The 19,113-nt window shown below is 39.5% G+C and overlaps 1 protein-coding gene across 3 annotated transcripts in view; it reads left to right on the forward strand.

Moving 5' to 3' along the window:
* LOC143030990 (uncharacterized) overlaps positions 1 to 19,113 on the forward strand; it is a 70,447-nt gene that overhangs the window by 19,941 nt on the left and 31,393 nt on the right. For all 3 annotated transcript variants that reach the window (XM_076194304.1, XM_076194303.1, XM_076194306.1), the window contains exons 2-4: positions 297 to 1,256; positions 15,503 to 15,704; positions 18,350 to 18,569. In XM_076194304.1, coding sequence (XP_076050419.1) covers positions 297 to 1,256; positions 15,503 to 15,704; positions 18,350 to 18,532 — 1,345 coding nt within the window. In that variant the 3' untranslated portion in view covers positions 18,533 to 18,569. The remainder of the gene's footprint in view (positions 1 to 296; positions 1,257 to 15,502; positions 15,705 to 18,349; positions 18,570 to 19,113) is intronic.

The following is a 19,113-nucleotide window of genomic DNA, read 5'->3' on the forward strand; positions in this document are numbered from 1 at the left end:
ACACCATCATTTGATGACGAAGTCTGTATTGGAACAACGTTTCGCCCGTTCGAGCTTTATCAAGTACCTGATAAAGTTCGAATGAAGGAAACGTTGTACCAATAAAGGGTTCGTTCTCACATAGTGCCTTTGCTGGCCTGTTTGTCGTCAGTTGCCTTTCTCTTTCACGACACATTACCTCAGCGCGTTACTGATGTGTATTCGTGTGAGAGAGCGAAAGAGGATGTATTTGTTTGCACGTACACACAAGCCCGTAGGTATTAAGCATTTTTCAATGTCTGTCCAATATGTTGCAGGATGGAGTGCAGCGTGTGCCTGCACCTTTTGGGGAAGGACCGCCGGCCTCACGTGCTGCCCTGTGGTCACAACTTCTGCCTGTCCTGCCTGGCGCAGGTCTTCCACGTCGGGGTAGTGGCCTGCCCCACGTGTCGCCGGATGCACCCGTACACTTCCATCCAGGACATCCCCGTCAACTATGGGTGGGAGGCTCTCTTCGCCTGTGTCTCGGCGGCCAAAGATTTCCGCGACTCTGTCAAGTCCAGAAGGACGAAAGACTCCGGGCATAAGGGGTTTTGTGGAGGTGTTTGCCCAGACCACGACTGTCGGCTGTCCTTCTGGTGCACCTCGTGCCGCGTCGCCATTTGTGGGGAGTGCGCCGTACTTAAGCATCCCCCGGGGCACCACAAGCTTCTGCACATGCGCCACGCGCTCGATCAGCGGAAAGCAGAATATGTCGACCAAAACAAAGCCGTCAGGAACTTGCTTGCCGAGGCGGAGAACAACATAAGACAGATGTTCGACGACGCGCCCAAGGAGAAACTCCCCGTCATGGCCGAAACGGCATCCCGGCTCGCCCTTTTCCGTAGGCGCGAGGAAGAACAGGAGCAAGACATCGAAGCGGAAACAGACATAGTGAACCTGGAGGAGAAGGTTTACCACGCGCTCCAAGAATCCAGGATAGGAAAGCTTGCAGTCTTGCAGCAGGTCAAGAAAGTTCAGGGGTTGAATAAGAGTGTGGACTTGTGGATACAAACGATGGAAAACATGAATTTGGCGGGTGACTTGAAAACAGACAACGAAAACCAAGAAAGCCCCGTGGCGTTTGACAGACTCGATCAGTCGACGACGACGACGGCGACGGCGACAATGGCCGCTGCCAAGCCACAGAGACTCTTCGACGGCCATACCGTTGTCCTCAGTGTGCCTGATGATGTCACCACACCTTACACAGTGAATTTGGTCTTCAAGTCTCCAAGGTGACAACCAAAGGCCCATGGTCCTCTCTTCTTCTTCTCTTTCCTCTGTAAACAATCTCTTAACCCATTCAACTCCGATGACAAGATGTCTTGTCATTTGGTCAAATAAAACAAAAAATCATAAAACACCAAAATGTTTGATCAAACACCAGAAAAATATGACGTTAGTCCTCGCTTCGCTCGCAGCGAAGCGAGGACTGACGTCATATTTTTCTGGTGTTTGATCAAACATTTTGGTGTTTTATGATATTTTGTTTTATTTGACCAAATGACAAGACATCTTGTCATCGGAGTTGAATGGGTTAAACCCCTAGTCTTCTCTTCCTCATCTTTTTCCTACGTAAACAATCTCTTAGACCAGCGTTTCCCAACCTTTTCCGACCATAGCACCCCCTGTTGTCATGTCTAAGCAGTCCAGCACCCTTATCTTGTTATTAGAAGGATAAAAGAAAGTGAAGTGTACTCCTTGATGATTTATTTTCTTGATTCCTGAAACAAATTGACAATATTGTTTGTAGAAGAAATAAGAACACCCTAGAAAAAGTCAAATATGCACAACTAGGTAATCAATGGTGCATGTAGCAATGTGGTTTTAGTGTGCATCACTTCCCTACACACCTATAATTTATTTCAACATTTCCAGGGGGTGCATCCTAGGTTGGGAAACGCTGTCTTAGACCCTTGTTGTCTTCTCTTCCTCTTCCCTTTCCTCTGTAAACAATATTCTCATTCTTTCAAGTGTAACCACGCTCGTAAGTATGTCTTCAGAAATATACAGTAATATATAGATTTATATACATTCTATAGGGCGGAGCATGATGGTAATTTGTGCACTAGACCTGTTTGACGCAAAGAGAAAAGAGCCGGCCTTGCGTTGGCGTTATATATATATAATGTGCATGTGTGTGTGTAACGGGTCTTTTTGAGGGCAAGTATAGTTAAAATCCACTGCAGTTTCTGCATTCACGACTTTCTTCCTAAGGTGCTCAACATTTCTAGCATTGGTACGCAGAGCAGGAGTCGACTCCCATAAGAGTTGTCCGAGGAAATATTGATTAAGAATTTCTTGTCAGAGGTTTAATGTACAAGCTTTCGACCTCCACTGGTCATCTTCAGGTATTAACAAATGCGATAAGGGAGATAGCAGGAAGAGCGGGAGGGAGACGAGCGCCCACGTGATTGGCCGCGGGGTGCAAAACGTTAACCAATTGGCTTCGAGGATTTGAAGTCTGCTCGGGTCTTTCCCGTTCAGTACGACTGAAATATCCTTGACGATCGACGCTGTCGTGTAAAGCCAGGTCTACACGCTACGATAAATTGTAGCGATTTATTGTAATGAAAAGGTTGCTACAATTTGTCATTACGTGTAAAGCAAGGTTTATACGCTACGATAAATTGTAGCGATTTATTGTAATGAAAAGGTTGTTACAATTTGTCATTACGTGTAAAGCAAGGTTTACACGCTACGATAAATTGTAGCGATTTATTGTAATGAAAAGGTTGTTACAATTTGTCATTACGTGTAAAGCAAGGTTTACACGCTACGATAAATTGTAGCGATTTATTGTAATGAAAAGGTTGTTACAATTTGTCATTACGTGTAAAGCAAGGTTTACACGCTACGATAAATTGTAGCGATTTATTGTAATGAAAAGGTTGTTACAATTTGTCATTACGTATAAACAGGAGATGGTAGCGATTTATCGCTAGCTGCTCGTGTAGGCATCACAAAACACTTCAGTTCGAAGCTTTAAGATTCGTTTAGATAAACACTTGAGCAAGATGCTGTAATGACTGCCATTTATTTTATCTTATATTATTTGTTTATTTTTCTGTTTATTATTATTTGCTTGATTTTAATTTATTATTAGTTATCTGTCAATTTGTTGTTAACTGCTATTTACCTGTTTGTTTATTATTTAACTATACCTATGCATTTATATATTCTATTCATTATTATTTATATCATGATTTTTATTTATTTTTATTTTATTTATTTATCATTATTATATTTTTTCCGCATCCGACCTAGTTATGGACCAAAAGGTCTCCTGTCGGCATGCTCCGCCTTTGTAATTCTTTGTAATCAATTGAATCAGTTTTCTTTTTGGTAAGAATAATGAAATTCTTACCACCTGCCTAGATGTCGGTTGTTGGCTTTAGAATCCGCGTTTCCCAACTTGGGTTGCTTAACCCATTAAACTCTGATGACAAGATTCTTGTCATTTGGTCAAATAAAACAAAAAATCATAAAACACCAAAATGTTTGATCAAACACCAGAAAAATATGACGCCAGTCCTCGCTTCGCTCGCGAGCGAAGCGAGAACTGACGTCATATTTTTCTGGTGTTTGATCAAACATTTTGGTGTTTTATGATTTTTTGTTTTATTTGACCAAATGACAAGAATCTTGTCATCACAGTTTAATGGGTATAAATCAATTATAACGGGTGCTAGGAAGCTAGGCATACGAGTATAATCACTCTCCTTCGTCCTTCTAATAATGAAATATTAGGGGGTGCTGGACTGCTTCGACCTGACTACAAGGGGTGTTCCTTAGGGTCGGAAAAGGTTAGGAAACTCTGCTCTAGATATCAAGGAAGGTAGACGTCCCAGAGCTTTCATGACTAAAGTTCCCTTTTCTGCATTTGTACATAAAATCTTTCCACCAGTTTCACTATGACGCTGGAAAACGCCTTCCCATCCTAACCTCAGTTGGTAGCACTGCATCTACGAGGATGTCATACATTGCCTACGATCGACATTTCCTCGTTTATATTCATATTCACTTACCACGCCGACAGGCAGGCGTACCAACCTTCTCGCGACATTACGAGCACTAGTGATCAATTATGTTTGGGTTCTGATTGGGAAAGGACAAACAGGATAAGTAGGATTGGAGGGAATGGAGAGGGGATACCATACAACTAATAAGCGAATTGAAAGAAACGTAAATGATGAAGAAGGACAAATATATATATATATTTTTTTACAGACAAAAAGTGCTGGGCAAAATATCTGAATTCTACACGACCTACAAAGAAATATGATGTAGTATCCCTTGGTTAAAACAAGTAAATAAATAAACGGATAGAAAAATGAGTAAATAAATAGGCAAACAAAATTATAATATAAACGGCGATATCTGAAGTATTGTACAACAGTGTTATGTCATTTATTGTCTATCGACCGTTACACCCCACACGACAAAGATCTACATTCGAATCTATCGACAACCACCTCTCTCACTAAAAATCCAAACAGCTCGGCTTCCTCTTATATATATATATATATATATATATATATATATATATATATATATATATATATATATATATATATATATATATACATATATATATTGGAAATTGGTATGTTATAACGCATTTGGACAAGTTCTCTATAAACCCACTATCGGAGAAATAATAACGGAAAATAAAGGGAAACTGTATATTTCGACTACTATCTGTAGTCCTCTTCAGCAGAATGCTTACATGAAGTTAAGGTACAAGTATATATGAGGAAATGAGGGGTACATAGAAGAGGATGAGGAAAGTGGGGGGGAACTCATAGTTATATATATATATATATATATATATATATGTATATATATATATATATATATACATATATATATATATATATATATATATATATATATATATATATATATATATGCGAAATAAAATGAAACTAAATCGAAATACGTTCGGTTGAGAAAAAATAACGCTCTATCGTAGGCCATCAAAATATATAAAAGGAAAACAAATAAGTCGGAAACTAATATAATTTTCTAACTATGTATGTGCGTGTGTGCATTCACTTAATTGTATTTACTTTATCGAAGTATCCAGGATAGGAACAATGTTCATCGGGTCCTGTCCCTCAATCTTCAAGTATCATACCTGTATGTGTCTGTATGTGTGTAAAATTCACCACGTTCTTGGACCACGTGTTGGACTCGTGATTGACAGCTATTACCAGGCCGTATAAGGCTGTGAATTCAGGCTAACAAAGGCTACTTATAGCTTGTATTTACTGTTGAAGCTATTATCATTATTATTGTTATTATCATCATTATTATTATTGTCATCATGATTAATATGATTATTATCATGATTATTATTGTTATTATTATTATTATTATCATCATCATTATTATTGTTATTGATGATTTTATTATAATCGACCTTGCTGCTGCAGTGGTTATGACCGTCCAGCAGACATGGAGGACCCCTCATCCAGTAGTAGCTAAGCTGAGAGGAAACAGGGTGGCAGATGGGCGTAGAGTGGGTGGGAGTGGGTGTGTGTTCCTGGTATACCCTCTTCCAGAAAGCAAATTTTATACAAACTGTTTTTGAAAGGAGGTGCTAAGATGGGAGGGAGGGTGGAGGGGTGTGGAGTGTATTCGGGGATGGAATGGGTGGGAATGATTTTATGCCTTTTTCTTTTTGGCTACCCCCCCTTGTAAGGGGGAAAAAGCCTTGGTATATGTATGTATGTATGTATGTTTTTGAAAGGTTGTCACATGCTATCAAAGTAGGTTAAAGTTTGTTTGAAGTATGTGATGAAACTGTGTTTTTCTTTAGGGTATTTAAAAAATATATATTCACATAGATTATACGTAAAGAACGCTGTCTATATAGTTTTTGGCATTTTGTTTATACGTGAGACAAAATAGTACTTTTTCTTTTAAAGTTTGTCAAAAATTTGTTTAAAGTTCGTATTGCATACTTAGCATCGCATAGCAAGAGAATTTTTAATCAAAATGAATTCATTTTGTTACTGTATTCGATTTTGCATTGATAAATTTCCAATACTGCAGTTGTTAAACAAACATACTTTTCACACACCTTCAACGAACATTTGCCAAAATTACACCACCATTGACTTCTGGGGGGTATAGATAGAGGGCTATTATCATTACTATTACTGTTTTTGTTGTCATTATTATCATTATTATTATTATTATCATCATTATTATTAATTTTATTTTTGTTGTTATCATTATTACTATATTATTATCATTATTTCTGTCATTATTATCATTATTATAACCCCGTGGGGTTGGCACTCTGTGTCCGGGCTGAGCCCAACCTCTCTCTGTCCTACTCGACAATCATTCGTCCAAATTTTTTCATAAAGAGAACTTTCATTGACGATTAACCATTTATTAGGGTACGTTTTGTTTGGTGCGTTTATTGCTTAACGATAATCGTTCTTAACCCATTCAACTCCGATGACAAGATGTCTTGTCATTTGGTCAAATAAAACAAAAAATCATAAAACACCAAAATGTTTGATCAAACACCAGAAAAATATGACGTCAGTCCTCGCTTCGCTGCGAGCGAAGCGAGGATTGACGTCATATTTTTCTGGTGTTTGATCAAACATTTTGGTGTTTTATGATTTTTTGTTTTATTTGACCAAATGACAAGACATCTTGTCATCGGAGTTGAATGGGTTAACTCGACGACGATCCTCAAACGATTGTCTAGAGCACTAATTTTTTGGGGGCACATGAAGAATTGTCACCCCAGAACGCCCACATTAAGAATCATCACCCTATGAGATCCCACCTGAAGAACTGTCACCCCATACGCCCAATATCAACAGTTGAATAAAGATTAGGTTAGATTAGGTTGAATGAATGATAGGATTAATGTCATCAACTTATACAACTGAAGAATCGTAAACCCAGGGTGGCCCACATGAAGAATTGTCACCTTAGGATGACCCACATGAACAATTGTCACCCTACGATAGCCCACATGAAGAATTGTCACCCTGTCGAAATCTGGGGTGACGATTCTTCATGTGATCCATTCTTTGTTTTTGAATGGGTTTGTTTTCCTTCGAGCTTCACGAGGCTGATCATTTCAACCGAACCTACCAACGCGTTTACCCAAATCTATGATGCGCGTCACGCGCCATTGTCTGTATTCGGCAAATTTGGACCGATCTCTGTACTGTGTTAGCGTGGTTGTTTATCTCACCGTAGGGCAAGAGCACAGGTGAGTTTTGCTCCGCAAAACTCACCTGTGCTCTTGCCCTACGGTGAGATAAACAACCACGCTAACACAGTACAGAGATCGGTCCAAATTTGCCGAATACAGTGGTGCCACCAAAGATCACAGGAACCTCCGCCTTTGCCTAGCGCGTTAGGACAGCTAGAACGAGGTGAGGAAACAGTGACACAGGACACGTAAAGTGAGTCCCCCCACTTCATCTGCCAGCCTCATTAAGGGCAAACCTGGTTAGGAGGGAAGGATGGGGCGGGAGAGGGTAGTCGGGTTGTCTCACTCCCGACGGAATTGTCTTCTCCTTCTTTCTACATCAGTTCCTTCTGTGCATGCACACACACACACACACACACACACACACACACACACACACACACACACACACACACACACACACACACACACACACACACACACACACACATATATATATATATATATATATATATATATATACATACATATACCAAGGCTTTTTCCCCCTTACAAGGGAGGTAGCCAAAAAGGAAAAGGCATAAAATCATTCCCACCCATTCCATCCCTGAATACACTCCACACCCCTCCACCCTCCCTCTTATCTTAGCACTTCCCGGATGACGGGTCATCCCTGCACCTTGTCCGCTGCCTTGGGTCAGAAGCAGTGTCGCAAGACACAGCACATCCACAGCAAGGCCGCTTCATTAAATCGGCGACCCCCCCTCTCCGTCCCCCCTTGCATAAAAGGAGAAGACGGGGAGAAATCCCTTCGGGCTGCGTCAAATTTTGCTCACACATACTACCTCACCCCCCATCCCCCGCCCATTCCACCTCATGCATCACAACATCATCCATATACAACCATTCTCCATTCACCCCTGTCTTCTGTCCTCTCCCGTTCTTCCCCAACAGACATTCCCCTCTTTCCCAAAGCCCCCTTTACCTCATCCATCCACCTCATCCTAGGACGTCCCCTCATGTTCACTCCCTCTACATCTGCCTTCCATACCTCTTTTACTAGTCTTTCTTCACTCATTCTTTCCATGTGTCCAAACCATCCTAATACTCTTTCATCAACCCTATCTCCCAACTCCCTTTCCACCCCCGTTCTCCTCCTCACCTCCTCATTTCTCACTCTGTCTAGCCTAGTAACCCCCATCATACTTCTCAGACACCTCATCTCAAACACATTCAAACTCTTTCTCTCTTCTTCTCTTATGTTCCATGTTTCTGCCCCATACAGTGCTGTTGGCACAATCACTCCTTCATACAGTCTCCTCTTAGCATCCATTCCCAAATGTCTATTCCTCATTACACTTTTCAATCCACCAAGGCATTCAAACCTAGCCGTCACGAGCTTTGAACTCGGGTCCCTACGGGCATGAGTCTCGGGCTTGATTGTAAAAATCATATATATATGTATACATGTATATACACACATATACATATATATGTATATATATTTTTATATATATGTATGTATATGTACACATATATATACACTCATATACAGTCATGAGCAAAATGTCTACCCACCAATTTTTTTTTTCATGATACAAAATTAAAATTCTTTGACACTTTTTTTCTTATCTATTCAAGAACGTTGCCTAACATACAGTTAAGCAATTGCCAGATACTACATAGGAAAATGTATCACGTAATAGAAAAATATATGATAATAAATTATAATAGTAATAATAATGATGTACTGAGAACTGTAGCATAGGTCAAAAATTGTGTTCGCGACTGTGCATATAAATATGCACATACACATGTACAGACGAAAGCTGAAAATGACCTTATTGGTCGGAACGTGGAAGCAATAGCGTGTTCCAACGTATCCACGCAGACCACTCCTGTACCCACGTCCTTATCTGTCCTCAAATCTATTTATATACATATACATATATATATATATATATATATATATATATATATATATACATATAAACAAATACATATATAAATACATTGCACATACACATGTACGTGTATACATATATACATATTGTATAAATATACATACACATTTGCATATGCATATACATTTACATATATGCATACATGGGATCTACGATCGGAACACTCCTTTCCATCCTCACGGCCTTATGGAAGTGCAACCCCGATGGGCCGACACTCGGTGTTCGTGAGGTAGAGGGAGAACAATGACAGGAAAATATCCAACAGTAATACAACCCAGAAATCAGTCTAAATTTTCTTCCCAGAGAGATTTAAGGGAGGAACAAAGGATCGTCGTCGGATGCAGTGGGGTTATTATGATGATTACACACACACGCACACGCACACATTTGGTAGAAGGTGAGGGTGTCTCTGGGGTTTTGTGGATTTGAAGAAAGCATATGGCAGGTGGATCCATGTTAGGCTACATGTCAGAAGTGTTTATGGGTTGAATGAATATCCGAAGTACAATACTTTAACATCTTCCACATTTATTCCTTCTGTGCATACACACACACATACATATATACAACATACATTCATACATACAGACGTACATACAACATACATCGTTCATACATATCTGCCGGAACCACTGGAAAAAAAAAGAAAATGACAGAACGTTTTCATCTAATAAGACAACTTCAAGGATACCCGTGAAGATGTCTTAATAGATGTTTATTAATTTTTCCATTGGTTTTGGCAGAATTACTTATAGTGTATCACGTGTTTATGTGACTGTTCTGTACACTCATTGCCAAATAAAGTCTATCTATCTATCTATCTACAAGTACACATACATACAAGGATGTCCTGGCGTGTCGGATCCCCTGGAAGGTTTTAGTAGCTGCATATATATACATATATATCTATATATACATATATATATATATATATATACATATACACGCGCGAGAATAACCACCAGAAAAGATAAGCTAACGAATCAGAGCGCTTTCGTATATTTGTATTTTTTCTCCGTGTAAAGCACTGAATGTAACTATACGAAAGCGCTTTGCTTCCTTAGTCTTTCTTGGTGGTTACTCCCGCATTTGTTAACACGTTTCTAGTGTCTTTTACTGTGTATTTGTTTATATATATGTATACTATATATATATATATGTATATATATATATATATATATATATATATATATATATATATATACATACAGTATATATAAAAGCAAATTTTGCATTGGTAATCTTTAAATCAAGCTTCTCTATTTTCCATTTTTTGGAGTTTGAAAAGGAACACATCTCGTAATGAATACTTGGTGAGGGATAGATGTATAACTAAAGGTATTATATTTCCCTTGCACACACACACACACACACACACACACACACACACACACACACACACACACACACACACAAAAAAAACTATTCTTTGGGAAGCGAACTCATTACAAAAGCAAAAGAAGAGAGAGATCTGGGAATGTTGATAAAAGACAAGCTGTCACCTGACAGACATGTCAGCAGGATTGTGGGGGAGACATACGGACCACTGCAGAAGATGATTAACCCATTCAACTCCGATGACAAGATGTCTTGTCATTTGGTCAAATAAAACAAAAAATCATAAAACACCAAAATGTTTGATCAAACACCAGAAAAATATGACGTCAGTCCTCGCTTCGATCGAGGACTGACGTCATATTTTTCTGGTGTTTGATCAAACATTTTGGTGTTTTATGATTTTTTGTTTTATTTGACCAAATGACAAGACATCTTGTCATCGGAGTTTAATGGGTTAAAGTGTCGTTCCTTTATATGGAAGAGATGAAGAGAAAATTCATCGAAACCCTGATCCGCCCAAGACTGGAATATGCGTCAGTGGTATGGTCCCCACACAGAGTGAAGGATATGAGCGAGATTGAGAGAATATAAAGGGCAGCAACCAAGGTGGTCCCCAGTCTGGGCAAATAAACCATATGAGGAGAGACTAAAAGTACTGGGTCTACCAACTTTGAAAGATGGAAGAGAAAGAGGTGATGTGATAACATTATTCAGGTCTCTAAAGGGGATAGATTGCGTTGGCAGAAGAGATATGATTAAAGATGGGAAGGTTTTAAGAGATAAATTAAGAAAGACCACGTGTCCAAAGGATGTGAAGAAGAAATACAGTTTTCCATATAGATGCATATGTGGAATAGCTTAGAAGGTGATATAGCCCAAACTCAAACAATATATGAGTTCATAACGAAATATGATAACTGTACATGAATATGGATCTAGGTATGTTAGAGAATTAGACATTAGGAGACGGGACCCAACGAGCGTTGTCCATTTCCTGTATACTACAATTAGGTGAAATTAGATAAATACACGCGCGCACGCGCATTCACAGAGTTCCCGCCAATACCAGACTACTCCATTCCGCTGGGATGGGTGGAGTGTGAAGGTGGTGGGGAGGAGGAGGAGGAGGGACCAAAGGATATAATCTGGGCCTTACACCTCTTATTATCCCTGGCACAACTGAATGAAACCGTTTGACATGGCAAGAAAAAGAACATTTACGCAGCGTCACCGAATTGAACCCGTGGCCTGTGTTAAAGGTGAGTATTGTTGTCGGGTAAGTTCGCTTTCCCGCGAAAAATAGGGCGGGTTATGGCGTGGGGTGTCTCTCTCGTTTAAAAAACAGCGATTCCCTTTTATTACACACGTGGTGTTTTTATCACTGTCGGTTACACTCAATTAAGAGTTTGTACCGTATCTTCATGGTTGGACAAAGCAGCTAGGCAATAATATGATATGTACCTCAACTGTCGGCTCGTAACGCTGTGTAAACAAATGGCTGCCAACCTTTTTTTGCAGACAGGAATACCAACCCTTTCGATGTTGCTGGTTTCATATATTTTTTAACTCCATTCAAATCGGTTGATTTTCTTTATTCTGGTTACTGCCAAGCTATCCTGTTCATCTGCATGTCATCCGTCTCCTCTAGAATTTATTCTGGTCAACCATCCATAGACGAAGACAAAACGAGGTTTGAATAAAATCGTTTGTCATAGAACCATAAATAAATCTAGAGACTCCGGACAACGAACTACTATTCGGGTCAACTTCGCGAAGGTTGGTGCCCCTGCACTTCGATAGGGTTGGTAATCTTGTTCTCTAGTGACGTGAAATGACCTTAAACTTCATCGCTACGGTTCAGCACAATAGGCTCGTGATGTAAGAATGGTTTAATAATGAAATTTTATTGAATAAGTTCTCAAATTGTTCAATATTATTCTTGTCCTTTTTCTGTGTTTAGAACTGGCAAAAATCCACTTACACGTTCGAATGGAGTAATTGACACTATATATGGAGATGATATGCATTTTGCATGCTACGGCACATCATTCGGACACACTTTTACTGACTGCTCAGCGGCAAGGAATGCAGCAGCAGCTGTAATGACGCCAATACGCATTTTCAAAGGACTACAAAGGCGGAGCATGCCGACAGGAGACCTTTTGATCCATATCTAGGTCGGATGCAAAAAAAAAAAAAAAAAAAAAAATCATATTAATAACAAATAAAAACTATAATAATGTAAATAACGAATAAAATACATAAATAAATGCATAGGTATAGTTGAATAAACAATCAGGTAAATAGTAAATGATAATAAATTGACATATAACTAATAATAAATGAAAATCAGACAGACAAATTATAACAAAACAAAAACAAATAATATAACATAAATTATAATCATTACAGCATCTTACTTAGGTATTTATCTAAATGGTTCTTAAAGCTTCGAACTGAACTACATTGCACTACCTGTGCAGGAAGTTTATTCCATTCATTAACTACACGGTTGGCAAAGTTGTTTCTACCTACTTCCAAATTGAATCTATTTCCGGACAGTTTGAGACCATTGTTTCTTGTCTGATTCTCATTCAATGTGAAAATTTGGTCACTTTTGATGTCAATTCCCTTTAAAATCTTAAAGACCTGTATCAAGTCACCTCTGAGTCTACGCTTTTTTTTAGGGAAAACAGATTTATGTGCTTAAGTCGATTTTCGTATGATTTATTTCTGACATTTGGAATCAGTTTCGCTTAGTCATAATTATACACGCGACTCACGGCGCAGTGGTAGAGTTCGCAACTGTCGCTACGGCGGCACGAGTTTGAATTTCTCCCAAGCCTGAAATAATTTCAGTATCGCTGCGCTGCGAGTCGTTACTCAAACTCTCGTGGCGGGGAGTTTGGAGTGTGGGTGCGTGTAAGGTCACAACATTACCCATAGATCGGTAATATATGAGCTCTGAGGTCTCTTCCGGGAGGGAAATAGCAGACGATCACGAGTTCAACACCTGATCCAAGACCATGGTAAATCACACACACACACTCATTATATATATATATATATATATATAATATAATATATATATATATATATGTATCTGTCTATATATATACATATATATATATATGTATGTATGTATGTATGTGTGTATATATAACAATAGAGAAAGACTGAAATTACAATAACTTTTGGGACGTCGTTTTACGTTGGGGTGTTCTCGCATTATTGGAACCAACGACCAAACACCATATTCACTTCCGTCCCGTGTGATAATTATTCGTGTATTGTGGCTGTCACCTGGTGATTGCATTTGCACCGGTCATTTCAAAACAAGCTGTGTTTCTTTCATATTTTCACATAAGGAAAAGAAATCGGAGATATATCTACGGCTGCAAGTTTCAGTCAGAGAAAGGCGGAAAAAAAAGAGAGGAATGATTAAGGTAATGAGATTACCAAGGCTATCTGGAGTAACAATGAGTTGAATAGATTACTAGTATAATGAAAATAGACCGGTCTTAAATGATGATAGTAATAATAATAATATGTATACATTGTGACGAATGTGGATAGGAGGTAAAGGGAACACGGGCTGAGGGAAATACTTTTATTCCTGACTAGTTTCGCCTGAGTGGCTTCTTCAGAGGAATATAGTTTGAAGTCAGGTTTGTCAGGAATAGAAGTATTTCCCTCAGCCCGTGTTCCCTTTACCCTATCCACAAATAATAATAATGATAACAACAATGATAATACTAATAATAGTAATAATAGTAATAGCAACAATAATAATAATGATAATAAGAGTGATAATAAATATTAATGGTAATATAATTAATAATAATAATAGCAATAATAATAATGATAATAATAGTGATAATGATAATGAATAACGAATATTAATTATAATAACCTCACCTCACTATTCTTTCGTTAGGACATTATTGCCCTGTCGATCCGATGCCCCTCCATGCTGCTCTATCTATGTGGATGAAAGATTGCTTAACCCATTCAACTCCGATGACAAGATTCTTGTCATTTGGTCAAATAAAACAAAAAATCATAAAACACCAAAATGTTTGATCAAACAGCACCAGAAAAATATGACGTCAGTAGTCCTCGCTTCGCTCGCGGCGAGCGAAGCGAGGACTGACGTCATATTTTTCTGGTGCTGTTTGATCAAACATTTTGGTGTTTTATGATTTTTTGTTTTATTTGACCAAATGACAAGAATCTTGTCATCGGAGTTGAATGGGCTAATAGCGGGCGAGTTTACTCGCACCCCCAGGTAGCTGGTTGCTCCTACTTGCAGAAAGGTGTCGATTAATATTCTGAAGTTGCAGGTGCTCCTCCCTTGGCAGTATAAAACCAGGATTTCACATTTACTTAGGTTCACTTACATACCATGCTGACGCAGGTCGATGTTTCGACACTGCACTGCCTCATTTTGTTGTTCTTCGCTTCATGAAATCACACATCGGGGGTAGTCAAGAGAACAAATCCCCCATTCGGCTTGTTTTGATGGGAGAGTCTGTCACCAGGATGAAAGCAAGAGGCGAGAGCTCGTTCTTCGTCCAGTAGTACGGAGCTCCTGCAGGTATTATACATTGCTTTGGTGTTGTTCTTCAGTTTGTTGGGAGTTTCGTAGAATGGGTCTTCCAGGACTTCCCACAGTCTGTTGTGTGGGACTATCGAAAGCCTTAGCTCGATCCAAAAAGGCCAAGTTGTTTGATTCCATTTTCAGCTCCTTTCGATCTTTGTTCTTAGAAAGAAGATGGGATCAGTAGTGCTCTTATGCGGTCGAAAACCAATTCGTGCTACATTCAGCTTCTCCCACGGAGGATAATATCACTACCATTAACAAGAAACGAATAGCGACAACACAACGGCTGTAACAATAACGATAATTAATAGAAAAAAAAATATATATATATTTTTGTTTTCATTGTGACTTCCCCTCACCTCTCATCCATCTTCTTTGCCGCAGCAACGGCGGTTTCCGCATCGACTGCCGCAGCTCGTGCGGAGTGAGGCTTTTGAACGTGTACGCCTGTCTTCCGCTGAGGTACACGGCCGTCTGGGCTCGGCGCGCTTCTACGGGCACCGAAGGGCTGCCCACGCGCATCGCCCATTTCCCCTTCCAAGCTCAACGGACTTGCTGCCTTGATGTCGTCGAAGAGCAGGAAAAGGTGAGATGCTGACCGCCCCGTTTGAATAACTAGAATATGACTTCGCTTACAGAAAATTAGACTTTGCTGTATATGACGGTAATGTTATTATATATTTGGAGATTTAAAAAAAATAGAATATTGTAACCAAAGTCGTTTTTGCTCAAACGAATTCTCAACAGTCGACGCTGGTGAAGTGTGTGGGAGCTCATCGTGATAACGTCTTTAGGCGGCTGCTAAGTGGTTCATTAAATGAAACGCCATGTTAAGACGGAGCCTCCATTAGTTCGCCGTTTCGCTTATTACAGTTTTATCAAATACTTAATAAAGCTGCAAGAAGTGAGACGTCGTACTAATAAAGGCTCACATGGGGTTTCTCTTGATAGATTTGTCGGCGACTGCCAATGACATGCAACGGTCAGTGGTTCTCAACGTCAAGGCCATGGCAAGAGTTTAGGGATGGGGTATTATGGACTGCCGTTACAAATCATACATTGCTATTGTCAGGGATCTGAATATAAAAAGAAACCAGTCAAATATGATAATGATGATTGTCAACTTTGTAGTAAAGCAACAAATCATACATTTCTATATAGTGTCAGGAATCTGAATGTAAAAAGAAAGCAATCAAATATATGATAATAATGATTGTCGACTTTGTAATAAAGCAAAAGGATTCTTCTACATCAACATTTTGTCATATACATCAGTGGTCCCTAACCTTTTATCGCCGCGGATGGTTCAACGTTTGACAATTTTATCGCGACCCGGGGGTTGGGGAGTTGAGGGGTTGGGGGTTGATAGTTCATTCCGCCAAGTTTACGTTTTCACCGGGGTGCTAAGTGTGTGCGTTCGTGCGTGCATCTGTACGTGTGTTAAAACATGTCATATCTTGGAGAAAAGTAGATTTCGTTTGTGATCCCTATGATATATGATTGATTTCTGTTTCGTACTCATTTTTGCTCATTTGTGGGTTAAATTTCAGCGCTCAAGTGACCGAGATGTAACTTGGAAAGCAAAAGGAAAATAAAAAATCGTTAGACTCGGATAGTAAATAAAATGGAAATAATTAAACGTTTCAGGTTTGGGAACGTTAGGTTCTGTCAAGGTAGGTTGGGTTAAGTCAGGTCTGGATTGGTTAGGCCTGATTGGCCAATAACATGTTAGTTGATATCATGATTTGGTTAGGTTGAGTTAGATCAGGAAAGGCTAGGTTAGTCAGGGTTAATTTAGATCAGGTTGGGCTGGGTTAGGTTAAGAAAGTTTAGGCAGCGTTGAGTTAGGTTAGGTATGTTAGGTTAAGATTAATCAAGTAAGGTTAGGTTAGTCTAGATTGGTTATATTAGGTAAGGTTAGGTTAACCCATTAAACTCCGTTGACAAGATTCTTGTCATTTGGTCAAATAAAAAAAAAAAAAAAAAATCATAAAACACCAAAATGTTTGATCAAACACCAGAAAAATATGACGTCAGTCCTCGCTTCGCTCGCGAGCGAAGCGAGAACTGACGTCATATTTTTCTGGTGTTTGATCAAACATTTTGGTGTTTTATGATTTTTTGTTTTATTTGACCAAATGACAAGAATCTTGTCATCGGAGTTTAATGGGTTAAGTCAGGTTAGTTATCTCTCTCTTTCTCTGTCTCTTTCTCTACAGACCTTCAAATAGCAATGAAAAAAGAGAAAAAGAAAAGAAAAAAATCGCCCCTCACACATTCTTTCTCTTGCATTCCCTTTCATTGGGAGCAGATGGGGGAATGTCACAATACCCACGGACAAAAACAATCTGACCACACAAAACAGGAAACGCACGCGCACACACACACACTAACACGCACGCACACACACACACACACACTAACACGCACGCACACACACAACTATTCTGGGCTATACAGGTTTTGAACTCTCCTCCGGGAAAGTAATAACTGCCGATCGAGTCCAACACGTACTCCAGGGGTGACGCGCCGTACACATTGTTGAAGCCTTCAAGCTACCCCCCCCCCTCAGACATCCTCTCTATAATATAGGTGTCTGTGTGGGTCCAATTGTCAGTTTAATAAATCGCCTGGCGTCAGTTAACGAGTTTAATCATTCAATCTGACACCAGTCGACTTTATTCAGCAGAGGGAATCCCTTTCCTCACTTCCGTCCATCCCCCAGGCTCTCGTACATAAAAACAGTTTGACAATTGGTCCGTGCATTCCTCTCTAACATTCCTTTAACTGATGCCTCCTCCCCCTCCCTTCCTCCGCCTCCCGTCTTCTCTGTATATCGTCATTTCTCAGATATAACTCTCCCTCAGCTTATCATTTTTCTTCTCCGATTTCGCTCACTGTTGTTTGAAAGCGGAAGAGTTGAGAGAGAAAATTGGATTTATATCACTTGTAAGTGAATATTTCATATGTGATTGCAATATTCATGTATGGTGTCATAAAAGTCCATTTGGTGCTTACAACATAAGATGTACACACTCTAGACTTTATAGAATACACTGGATATTATATATATATATATATATATATATATATATATATATATATATATATATATACATATATATATATATATATATATATATATATATATATATATATATATATATATACCTGTGAAAATTGTAAAGAAAAAATTCTAATGTGTCGACATTCTTCTTCTTCTTATTGCAGTATCTGGTGTATGTTGACGGCCAACTGCTTGCGGAGAGGTTCAAGGGTCTAATCGATGGCCGAGCCGAACGCTGCAGCAGTGTGGAAGTCACGGGCTGGGCTGTGGACGGCTGCTACGGCGGCATCGACCTCCAATGTCTTCAGCTTACCAGGTCCTATGCCGTGGGACCCACCGACCGTTAACCGTCGCCTTGTACATACCTATGACGTCAGACGGCAGGTGATCCTGACATGCCCTATTTTTTCCCCCTCTCTCTCTCTCTTCTTCTTCTTTCTTTCTTTCTGCCTCTTTTTCCTTGTTTGATCGACCTACTGTGCCTGAAGGTCTCCTAGACCTACGTTCTCTGGAAGAGAAGTAATCTTATTTCCTGGGTATTGGACTGCGCCATGAATTATTTCGTTGTGGAAGACGGCAGATGCCTGCCCCCATCTCTTATTCATATTTCATTCCTCTTTTGACAAGGTGATGCACACCCTCTCAGAGATTATTCCAGACCCTTGCAGCACGATACATTATGGCACAGAATGCGAATAATTCTGAATAAACGTTGCAGTTACGTTGCGTGGCGTTGCGTTGTCGTTTCCAAGAAATTTTGTCTCCGATACTTTGCGTTCGTTAGCGAGTGACATGGAGGACATAGATGTTATTTTCTCGCTGGCGCTGGAAAACATTTCCAAAACCAACCGGAAGTAAGCATATTTATGCAAATTATAAAGATATATATGGACATTTATTTTTTCTACTCTGAAAGCGGAGGGCCAAG

This window comes from Oratosquilla oratoria, chromosome 12 (genome assembly GCF_046742065.1).
Source record: "Oratosquilla oratoria isolate Oo_2021 chromosome 12, ASM4674206v1, whole genome shotgun sequence".
Classification (NCBI taxonomy): Eukaryota; Metazoa; Arthropoda; class Malacostraca; order Stomatopoda; family Squillidae; genus Oratosquilla; species Oratosquilla oratoria.